The 11,860-nt window shown below is 47.7% G+C and overlaps 1 protein-coding gene across 6 annotated transcripts in view; it reads left to right on the forward strand.

Moving 5' to 3' along the window:
- The window catches only part of TJAP1 (tight junction associated protein 1), a 43,051-nt gene extending 33,909 nt beyond the window's left edge, over positions 1–9,142 (forward strand). For all 6 annotated transcript variants that reach the window (XM_081187580.1, XM_081187583.1, XM_081187584.1 and 3 more), the window contains 3 exons: positions 1,882–1,989; positions 3,257–3,340; positions 5,548–9,142. In XM_081187580.1, coding sequence (XP_081043706.1) covers positions 1,882–1,989; positions 3,257–3,340; positions 5,548–6,867 — 1,512 coding nt within the window. In that variant the 3' untranslated portion in view covers positions 6,868–9,142. The remainder of the gene's footprint in view (positions 1–1,881; positions 1,990–3,256; positions 3,341–5,547) is intronic.
- Positions 9,143–11,860: the final 2,718 nt, after the last annotated feature.

Genomic DNA, 11,860 nt, shown 5'->3' on the forward strand with positions numbered 1-11,860 from the left:
CACTGTGGAGTTGGAAGGGACCCTGAGGACCATCTAGTCCAACCCCCTGCAATGCAGGAATATGCAGCTGCCCCGTACAGGGATTGAACCTGCAACCTTGGTGTTATCAGCACCATGGTCTAACATGAAGGATCTGGGGGAAGGCAGAGGGCTGGGACCTTGATTCTTGGAGCAAGGGGTCTCTAGTTTCATTCATTTTAAATCCAGTTTCTGTAACTGGAGGGGGGACGGGACTTGGATCCAGACAAGTTAATTGGACTTCATGTCCATTGAAATCAATGGGACAGGTTAGTCATGACTTAAATTCCATTGATTTCAGGGGAGACGCAAGTTCAACTAACTTTGTCTGGAGCCTACCTTTTTTGCAGTGTATTCTGCAACTCTCTGATTGCACCACACTGAATGCAAAATAAGCACCTGGAGAATCTCAGCTTTCTTGTTAATACTTAAGGCTGCCGTTTTATGCACACTTCATTTGATGTAAGCCCCTTTGGAGACAGTGATAACTTACTTCTGAGCAAACATGCATGGTATTTGACTGCATGTCTGTGAAGAAGATAGGTTTCAGAATGAGCAAGAAAATGCCTTTTGAATTTCCAGAACTGGATTTCCCCTTCACAGAGCCCTTCCCTTCCCTGTGACTGGAAGTAACAGAATATTTTTTGCAAAATAAGAATTCCACCCCCTACTTGCTTCTCTTCCATAACATACACAATTTCCAGTATTCTAACTTTCTTGCTTCTGAAGTTTTATTCTTTTTTTAGAAAAAAAAAACAGCTTGCATGTACAGAGCTCTGTATCTGTATACTTTGCTTAAAATTCTCATGTCTTGATCAAGTTTCCAAATTTGGCAATTCTGCAGAATCTCTCCCACTCTTTTTTTGGTGGAGAGGCTAGGAATTGCAAGGAGTGGGGGGGAAATAAAAGCCTGGTGAAATTAGGGGAGCAGGAATTGAAGCTTATGAATCAAGCACTGAGTGAATGTGTGCTGCTCTTGTATATGCTAGGAAACCTGCCATGATTCTTTGTTTTTTTAAAAGTGTGTAACTCTGGCCACATGCCTCCAAGGTGCCCCCCCCATTCTCCAGCTGTGTGGGCTAGAAGCATATTCTTTGGTAAAATGAAAACTGAGATTTTATTGGAATTTGCAGGAGGTGCATAGTTTGTTTTACAGTCATATTTTACTATCAATGAGGTGCAAGCAGATTGCTGGATCCCTACCTATAGTGTCAGAAGTGTCACTATGTATTGCCATTATCCTTTGTAGGATAAAGTGTTAGTAATTTCTGTGCTGGGGGAGAGAAGGTTTGCTTAGGAGACCACATTACTCAATGGGAGCTGGGCTGTGTACGCTTCCAGTTGTTTCGGTTGCCATCCATCCCTTGGATAAAGAGGTCCTACACTAGCGGTTGTTGTTGTTTTTTTAACTGAGTACCCAAGTGACGGATGTGCTACAGGTATGCTAAGGATATCTCTCAACAGGCTTCACACAACTAGGGAGCATCTTCAAAGCCCAATGTCACAATATTCCCTGTTGGCATGTCCAAACCCTGACTACTTAAGGGACAGTGTTCACCCTCTGCATGATGTGCTTGCCAAATAGCTATGAAGAGCAGCTGCACCAGTGAAGGCTCCAAGTGCAGATTGCTTTCATAACTAGTAAATGTGTCTTAAGTCCTCCAAGCAAACAGATGCAGAATGACTGATTCCATGTGCTGTTTGAGCCCCATCTTCCTCCCTTGCTTAAGGGCAAAAAGGGAGCTATGAATTGATCGGCGTTGAGTGGGGTTGGGTTTCTTTCTTTGAAGGGAATTGGGCAGGGAGGAAGTCCAGCTGCCGCTGACAAATTGGACTCACCCCCTATATATCCCTGTACTCCAGATTAAAAAAGCCGAAATGGATCGCAAGACTCTTGACTGGGAGATTGTGGAGCTCACTAATAAACTATTGGATGCCAAAACAACCATCAATAAACTGGAAGAGCTTAATGTAAGTACTCCTTTCCCCCAGATTATGAATTCACTGCAAGGAAAGAAATGAACTAAGAGGTTTCATTTTCCCTGAACAAAGGACCTGTATAATCACAGTTGGTGTTGGAACTTTTGCCGACTATGTAGGTCAGAGCTTTCCAAACTTTTCATGTTGGTGACGCACTTCTTAGACATGCATCATTTTGTGACACGGTAATTCAGTTTTATTAGCAAATCAGGGGTTAAACTAACCCCTTTCCAGGCCCAGGAGGAGCGTGGGGAGTGTTTGTGTGACACACCTGCACACTGCAGCCACCACTAACATGTCGCAACACACAGTTTGGAAAGCTCTGATGTAGGTTATCTTTTGCTGGATGGGAAGAACTGTTTCCTTAGCACACCTACTGTCTAGGAATGTTATCTTTAACAATAAATGGGCATCTCCTTCTCCGTCATGCATTTTGGTGCAATGGTAGTGAGATTATCCCACATTTTTTGGGCATCTCAATACTGAAAATCCTGTGTTTTATTTTAAGACATTCAAGGGATGAACAGCAAAGAGAATTAAATTAGATTAAATTCTTCATTAGAATTAAATGCTCAGGGTGCTTGACTTAAGAAAGCAAGATCTGTGTGTTCCTACTCTTACTGACCAGTTCATGAGCCATTTTAATCCAGAACATTTGGATTGGAATAATACTATATTTCGTTGACGCAGATGATCTTAAATCTTGTTTAAACTTAAATACTCTGGTTGTGGGTGGAGGTGAAATATAGCATAAAAGTTGGGGGGGGGGGTTGTTGAAATTCAGTAAGTCTGTAAAACTTAACAGACATACAGGATAGATTTGGGAGGGTGCTCTGCTTCAAATCTTACAGCATTTTCTTCTGTCCAGATGAATGTGAGTTAGAAGCTAGCTCATTTTACAGGGCTGGCAGGGAGGATTATTATTGCTATTATTATTATTATTATTGCTATTGCTATTACTATTATTATTGCTATTATTGTTTATTATTATTATTATTATTATTATTATTATTATTATTATTATTATTATTATTATTATTATTATTATTTTATGTGATGTAATCAGAACCATTCCTACTGCTAGCCTGAGTCAGCTGACTTTCTTTAAAGTGGCGGATTCTGAGGTACCATTAAAGCTCTCAGGTATCACCATGAAGCAACTTTTGGGGGGGTCTTTTTCATTTTTTGCCTCAGGCCCCAAAATGTCTTGGGGCATCTCTGGATGCGATTTGCCAATCCCTGCATGTTGTCTTGACAGGAGCGATATCGGCAGGACTGTAACCTGGCAGTGCAGCTCCTGAAGTGCAACAAGTCTCACTTTCGGAATCACAAGTTTGCTGATGTGAGTAGAAATCTTGAGCTGGGTGGTTGGTTGGGGGAACGTTGTCCCAGGCTTCTCTCTCATCCAATACATAGAAGGTGTAGGAGGAGAAAGGGGGGGTATGGGGAAGTCCCAGAAAAGAGGTTTATGAAAATATGTTATGAAATTATACGTGTATGTTTGTCTTTTTAAGTGTTTGTTTGTTTTCTAAAAAAATTTGTAAAACTAATAAAAATTTTATAAAAAAAAAAAAGAAGGTGTAGGAGGAACTGCTTTTCCTCATTCTGCAAGGACTCCCATGGGGGACAACAAAAGACAATGAATGCCTTGTCATCTTCTCAGTTGCGTTTCTGTAGGTGGGAAGGAGGGAGGTTGTTGTCATTGCTACACCAGCCTTGAGCTTGATAGCCTGTTAGCGCCCTGAATGGAGCCTAGAGAATTGCAGGTCTCCTGCTGAATCGTCTCTTTCTTCCCCGTTGCGGCAAAGGAGTTAGTGAATGAATGAAGAAGCCTGTTAACTCCAGGGGCTCTTGACTCATCATGATGGAGGAAGTTTTGTGTAGTGTCAGGAGAGAAAATAAAAGAGACTAGGTGGGCTGGGATGGCTGGCAACCCTTGGGTGGTTTCTAGCCTTCAGGAAGATAGAAGGTCTCTTAAGGCTGTTGTGATGTGGTGCCCAGTCCCATCTTCAGGGCCACTTGGCATGTCAGTTTATCATCTCACAGCTATCCCAGAGTTCAGCACATCTTACAATGGGCATATACTTGTATAGATTGCAGCTTATTTTATACCCATGTGTGCTTTGCATGCATTATATGCTCAAAAGAGGCTCCTGGACACCAGTAGCAGTCAGGCAAAGAAGGCGGGAGGAGGTTTACATTGCACAAGGAGTAACCTTGTGCTGACAGCGCATTCATTTTAGTGCTATTGAATACAACCTCCTCTACCTTAACTGGATTTATGTCCTACCAAGTCTGTGCCTCTTCTCGTTGCAAAGCCTCAATATAGGTAGGCAACATGTTAAATGCCAGAAACGGTAAAGCAAGAAACAAAATTCATACAGTCGTCTCCTTGCTGTATTGACTGTGGAAAACACTGAGGCTTGGACTTCAGCAAAAAAGAGAAAAACGAATGTTCTTGCCTTTCAAGCAAAGCGCTCTGATGGTCCTATAAAGGATTGCACCTGCTTGGTCCATATTACTGGTTGTGATGGGACACAGAAAAAGAGGTGCTTGCTGAGGACTATGGGGTTGCTCAAGCCTCTTGAGGACTGGAATTCATTTGTTCATTCATTGCCAAAGCCAGTTAGGCAATTTAGGGCAAAATCTCCCACTGAATTTCTTATGCATTTCGTGCCATACAAATGAGTACTTGGTGTGTCCCTCACCTGACAATCCATGCATTCATGAAGCAAGGCTGAGGTCTTTGCCTGAACTTAGCATGGAAATGTAGAAGGCTGTGTAGCTAAACCCCTCCTTCTAATCTAGTTCCTTGCTGTCAATCCATGGGGCAGAGGTATATCTAAGGTCCTGTGGAGTATACGCCTAAGCCCAGGGCACAGTCCTGCAGCCGCTCAACCCTGGGAAGAGTGGGATGCTGCTTCTCTACATTAACAACATGGTTCTGATGCAGGTGGACCACCTCCATGTTCCTTGATGCAATGGGCTTGAGGTGGTTTCAGGAGCAGTGGGAGTGTCAGGCTGCTTCTGCCTCCGGAGCCGGCAAGTGCCAGGATGGCAATTGATTCTTAGTCTAGGGCAGGCTGCCAAGGCAGTGCCCTATAATTACTACAAGCTTCCTGGGAGCCTCAGATTCTAGTAGTGGGGGCTGGTCACTCGATTCAGCGCAGCCACCAGCTAATTTTTTCCACTAATCAATAGCATTATGCTGGCCTAACATGCACCAGCAAGGCTCTCTTGTTTAATGTTCAAGTTTGAGCATATGCTTCTCCCTGTTTCTTCTGAAGGGGCCTTGTTTGTCAGGCCCAGAGCCAAGGCAGGAGGGCAGAACCACATTTTTTCCTCAGTTACTGGGACACAAATGGATCTTTTGAATTTATAGGTGGCTGGTGGTTTGAAAGATGCTTTTAATGACATTGTGTGTCAGGACAAGAAGTTAGAGCTGGGCAAACAGCACCTTCCACATAACTGCATCATCCATCTGTCCTACCCTATTAGCTCAGTGGTTCTCTTAGTTCCAAGATAACACCCTTTTTCCTGTCTCCGTAGCTTCCCTACGAGCTGCAAGACATGGTCAACAAGCACCTGCATAGCACTCAGGAGACCTCCGGCCCCGGCCAGGAGGCCCCTCACACCTTGGCTCCATCGGACGTGGTGCCCACCTCCGTGATCGCCAGAGTCCTGGAGAAGCCAGAGTCCCTGGTGCTCAACTCGGCCAAATCCAGCAGCGGCAGTTGCTCCATCGCCGAGGACGTCTTTGTGCACGTTGACATGAGCGGCGCTCCGCCCGACGCTTGCCCAAGCCCAGGCCAGCCCGGGAGCGAGGGGGCGGAGGGAGCGCGGCAGCAGAACGGGGGCTGCAAACCTCCAAGCGGCTTGGAGGGCCTCCCTGGCGAGGTGCCCACATTTGAGAAGCTCAGCCCCTACCCCACTCCGCCCCCGCCCCACCCCATGTACCCGGGGCGCAAGGTGATCGAGTTCTCGGAAGACAAGGTGCGGATCCCGAAGAACAGCCCCCTGCCCAACTGCACCTATGCCACGCGCCAAGCCATCTCCTTGAGCCTGGTCCAGGGGGAGGATGAGAACGGCGACAGGCAGCGCACCCTGCCCAGCAGCCCCACCTCGGAGGGCCAGCGCTCGGCTTCCAGCTGCTCTTACCAGCCGTCCCCGAAGGTGAGCCGAGCTCACGGCTCCTCGCAGAGCAGCCCCTTCAGCAGCCCCCCGCAGGTGCCCAGCACCTTTGCCAGCTCGGCCAGCTCCGAGGAGGACCTGCTGGCCAACTGGCAGCGGATGTTTGTGGAGAAGGCTCCCCCGACCACGGAGCGGGTGCTGGTGAACCGCACCTCCTTCAGCCGCGACACGGCCCAGGAGCTCCAGAAACGTTTCAGCCGCTCCATGCAGGAGCTCGGCCGGGCCGCCTCCACCTACTCGGATGGTGAGGAGTCGGTGCAGAGCTGCAGCTGGACAGTGAGCAGGGACTCCAGCACCGACACCGACAGCACCGAGTCCCGCGCTCGCCGGGGCCACCTCTCCTCCGACTACGGCACGGACTTCTCCCAGGACGAAGCCCACAAGCTCCTGCAAGGGGGTGGCGGAGAGGGGGCGGCAGAGCCCACCAGCTCTTCCCCAGAGAAGCACAAAGACTACGTAGACCTCGACTCGTCCGGGAGCCCGGCCGAAGAGCAGGAAACGCTGCTGCAGGGAAGCCAGGAAAACAGCCAAGAGGGCAGCTCCGAGCAGAGCAGGGAGTGCAAGAGCAAGCCTCCTCCGGGCCGCCCCCACCGCAGCCCCAAGAGGATGGGGGTTCACCACCTCCATCGGAAAGACAGCCTGACGCAGGCCCAGGAGCAAGGCAACTTGCTCAACTGAGGGTAGGAAGGAAGCTGGCCAGGTGCAGCGTTGCACCCAGCTCCCAAGGGCTGTTACTCTACTCCTTAGGTTGAAAGGAGGACCGTCATGGGACTCCTTCCCAGGAATTCCAGGCCATTTTTATATATTTATTGTCTTTTTTAATGCACACTAAGAATGGAGGCAGCTCTCCTGCTACAGCACCAGGGCAAAACACTCGGGTTCCCACCAGCACAGGTGCTTTGTGTCCACAGCTCAGTTTGCACTCATGCCCTTCCTTCCACAGCTCAGTTCTGCCTTCACACTCCAATTCCTTCCTGCTAACATCCCATCCCATTGTTGGTTCTGAGTTACGCCCCTTCGGCATCTCAAGCCTCTATTCCTACGTGCCAAGAAGTGGGAACACGCTGTCCCTATTTTCCTTGTGTGAATCTTCCCCCAGGTGAAGGCTGCGGGTGAGGTGCGACGGCTTCTGTTAGGTGGCCGTCCCCAGATGTGTGAGCTTCGCTGCTTTCTTTTCCTGCATTCTGCTACGTGGATGTGCGCTGGCATGAATAGGTGGAACGATGCTCAAAGGCCACCTCCAGAGTTCCCTTGCTTTCTGAACCCAGCATGGTTACTCGTTGGGAGGAGCGCCACTCGGGAGCCTGCCAGAATGGGCTTTGGAGCTTCCCTGCTCCAGCTAGCCAGCAAAATGGAGGCTGGTCCATTTGCCATAATGGGTTCAGCTGTGTGTGACTGTCATGTTGGCTCTTTCTTGGGTGGTCTCTGTCTCATTTGAATGACGTGAAGCTATGTGTTCTTTTACTTGCTTTCTTATAGGTCTTTGTCTTTTGAAATGTGCTTACCTCTTCCTTTTGTGAACGAGCAAAGAATGTGCAGGGGTGGGGTGGGGGGATTGGTCAGAGAGCATCTGCTCTGCAAGAAGAGGCTCATCTCATTGTCGCTGTTGCCCTATGGCCACCACCCGCTGGGGAGTTGCTAAAGCCTAAGCAATGCGGCCATCTTGCTTCTGTAGGACCATCCTGTTTGCCCCTTGGAGAGATGGTGGAGTGAGGATGAGCATCCTATTGGGGCTGTGATCCAAATCGATACTAGTGCCTTCCCAAGGCCTTAGGCAAGGTCTGATATTCCCCCTCCTCTACTTGCTTTGTTTTTTTGTATGTATTCAGTGTTGTATTTTTTCCCCCTCCCTTTGCAGTATGTTTCTGTGTTTTGCGTATATCTGTGCACGCACCTGGGGAGGAAAAGGTTGCCAGTGTTAGGAATTTTTCACTGAATGATCACGTTCCATAGACGCTGTTTCCTAGCCTGCCCTTGGTGCAGCCAGTGCAATCTTCAAGAAAACAGTGAGAAGACTAGGCTGCTGAGCTTGGTTGCACTGCCAGCTGCTTATGTCCGGATGGAGTCTGTGTGATCTTCTGCTGGAGAGTACCCTAAAGCCTTTCTTCTCAGCACAGGGAGTCTTCTCCCTTGCAAACACCAGCAAAGCAGCAGCAAGCTGCTCAGAAAACCCACTCATAGCCCTGCAGGACCAAGAACTTTCCCCAAAACCTTCCAGTATCCATTGGATGGCTGCCATGGCCTATCTTGTGTTGATCTGCTTGCCTTTTGTGCTGTCCCCTGCTGCCTCCCATTAGACCTAACCAGGGTCTGCTGTGTGTTAATTGTGGAGCAGTCTGGCCATAGCTAACTTTTTGATGTGGCCTTCTTCATTGGCCACTTCTCTTGCTGATAAGCTGCTGGCGGTTACATCCCAGCATTGGGGTGTGACTCAGTATTTTCAGTTTAGCTATGCTAATAAATTGGTGCTAAATATGGACACCCTACATTTTGCCTATGCGGCACTTAACCCGTAATGATCTGACTTCTACAGCTGGCAGCTGCTTGCTTTGCTCAGCCACTCTCCTCCTTCAACCCTTGATTCCTTGGAATTTCCTTTGCTCTTCAAAAGGTAGAATCCAAGCTGCCACATGTTCCTGCTCCAGCACTGCAGTGCTCTCTTTCTCGCTGCAAAGGCTGCTGGAGCTGGGAAGGCTCTGGGGCTTCCTGGTGACCTCTCGTTTGTGGTCAGTATTGGACAGACATGGTGCTGGGTGAAGCCTATCCCATAGAATCTGGGCCCTTCTCATGAGCTTGGCGAAAATGGAACTGATTTTAGCACATCCCACCGAGACAATTTTTTAGTCTGGAGCCGAGGCCTCTTTTCTGTGGCTGGGCTGCACAACTGCACATAAGGCAATCTGAAACTGTCACAATTGCAGCCACCAAACGGACAATTCCAAGCAGTTACTACGATGTTCCTGCTTGGCAGGGGGTTGGACTCGATGGCTCTTGTGGTCTCTTCCAACTCTATGATTCTATGAGACCAATCTCCATTTCCTTTAATTCTATTGTACTAAAGGTTGGGAGGAGGGGAAAGAAAGGAGATCATTCTCGAGTGCAACCGAACCATGCCATTTATTTCACATGGGTCTGGGTGGCAGCGAAAACCTGCAGGAGAATTGAGGGTCAGGTCTGTGTTAGTCCTGCTGCTGCAGCCTTCCTCCCAGAGCTCCTTTTGTGCAGTCCTGCATCTCAGCCCTTTGCATCCTTCTCCTCTCTGGCAGTATTATGAATTCTCTCTCGGGGAGCTTGAGTTGCCTTCTTTGGCTGCCCCGTATTTTACAGTGTCCCAACTCAAGACTGTTAATCTGCGACTAATGTGTTTTTTCTGAGATTTTCAAACTGATGATGTATATTTTAAAGCCAGAAATAAACTATTTTAAAAGTACGTCTGAAGCTGACTGTTGTGCTGGTAGGAGCTGAAAGGGGGGCACAGGAAGCCACAGAAACTGGAAGATTTTTAGGGTATTCAGTTTTTTGACCTGCGGCTCTGCATGGCTGCAAGCAAAAGGGTCTTCCCTTTCATTCTTTTAACTCAGGGTTGGTGAGCCTGTGGTCCGGACACTGTAGGATAAAAATTCCCATCAGCCCTTACTATTGGCCATGTTTCCTGGGGCTAATGAGAATTGGAATTTCAGCAACATGCAGAGAAGGCCCCAGGTTCCCGATCCTTGCTTTAATTTGAGATGCATGGAATTGAATCTTGAACCCTTCTGCAGGCACAGTGTGTGCTGCGTCCATGATCTACGGCCCTCCTTGTAAAGGTACACCCAGACTTGACTGGTCTTCTCAGTGGGTCACGTAAAACTGGTTGTGCTAGCGGAAGCCAGCACATGGACTCCTGCTAGCTGTGAGTATCTTCCCATGCTTGCAATACTCTGCCCCACCCTCAAGTCTTTTTGTGCAGGTTTAGGGGGATCCACAAGGGCAGAAGAGGGTGAGCTTGCCTTCCCAAGGAAAAACAGCTATGTTGAATATAAGCCATTGTCATGACTGTGTTTACACTGCCAATTTGCTTCTGGATCTTTTAGCAACTGTGCTACTAATGTAGGGTTTATATTTGGACCTCTGTAGGATAGAAAGCAACCTCTTGCTATATGACGAGGCACCTGCCTCTGTAAAATGGAAGTAGATTGTCCACTTTCACGACATAATATTCCCTCTCCCCCTGTTTATGTAGCTGTCCCATAAATCATGCGGTCTGTGGCAGCCACAATATCCTAATTAGAAGCTGCATGGCATTGCTGCCTCCTGGTGGTTCTCTTGGCTTTTGTGATTGACACAGAGGAAATAATTTATTGGTTTTGTTTGTGTGGGGCTAGGAAAATAGTCCAAAGCAAAACAGAGTCCTGCTGTCCCTAGAATCCTGCATGGAAACAACAGAGGCACTGTGAACTCTTTGGAGGAGGAAGGGGTACCATTGTAACAAAACACATTTCCACAAACTGCCTTACATGGCTGAGGCCTTACGTCATGGATGGAGAACTTGTGGCCCTCCAGATGTTATTAGACTGCAGCTACCATTAGCCCCAGCCAGTATGGCCAGGGGTTGGAGATGGTGGGAGCTGTAGTGGTCAACAATTGCTGGAGGGCCACAGTTCCCAACAGGAGAACAGGAGGTATTTCTTGTTGCCCCATTTTGCAGCCCTTGTGCATATTATTCTACAACAGTTTCCCTGCAGTGAAGTGGCTGTTTACACAAAAGAAGCAACGTCAGTAGTTGTCCGCATATAGCACCTTGGGGTTTGCTTGAAGTTGGGTTTGTGTGCTTAGAAGTACACATATCTTCAAATGTAAAAATGGAGCAGATTCTGAACAACAGAGCAGAGTCAATGCTCACTGCCTTAGATCTTGCTTGTCACTGGACTGCAGAGCGGTATGAACATCACAACCAGACCAATTTAGTCCTCTGAGAGGGTTGAATGAGAGGTGCTTGTGTGCATAGATTGATAGGGATGTGGCCACCTCCACTGCTGGCATGTGGCCCAAATTATTATCTTCAAGGTAATGCAACCTTCTGAAATTAGGGGTACTTCAAGAGCACCCAAAATGTGCACTCTGTCCCTATAGGATTTTATTCTCCTGGGTATTTCTGGTAGCACCTGTGACTGCCTTGAGTGTCTTAGTACAGTCAAGGGCATTCACTACAACTTATTTGGGGAAAATAATTATTTATTTATTTGGGGAAATTAATTTATTAGGGTCAGCAACCTTTTTCAGCCGTGGGCTGGCCCACTGTCCCTCAGACCTTGGGGGGGGGACTATATATATATATATATATTGGGGGGATGAACGAATTCCTATGCCCCACAAATAACTGAGAGATGCATTTTTTAAAAAAGCACACATTCTACTCATGTAAAAACACCAGGCAGGCCCCACAAATAATCCAAAGGTGCATTTTAAATAAAAGGACACATTCTACTCATGTAAAAACACGCTGATTCCCGGACTGTCAGCGGGCCAGATTGAGGAGGAGATTGGGCTGCAATCCCACGGACTTTAGGTTACCTACCCCTGATTTAGGCTATGTAAGGCCTGATTCACAGGAGCCTTCTGCTAACAGAAATCAGCTTTCTCTTTGTGGGGGTTGTAGACTTAATTATCAAGTGCTAAGTTGCTTTCTCAG

Source organism: Podarcis bocagei (genome assembly GCF_964188305.1).
Source record: "Podarcis bocagei genome assembly, chromosome: 3".
NCBI classification, from domain to species: domain Eukaryota; kingdom Metazoa; phylum Chordata; class Lepidosauria; order Squamata; family Lacertidae; genus Podarcis; species Podarcis bocagei.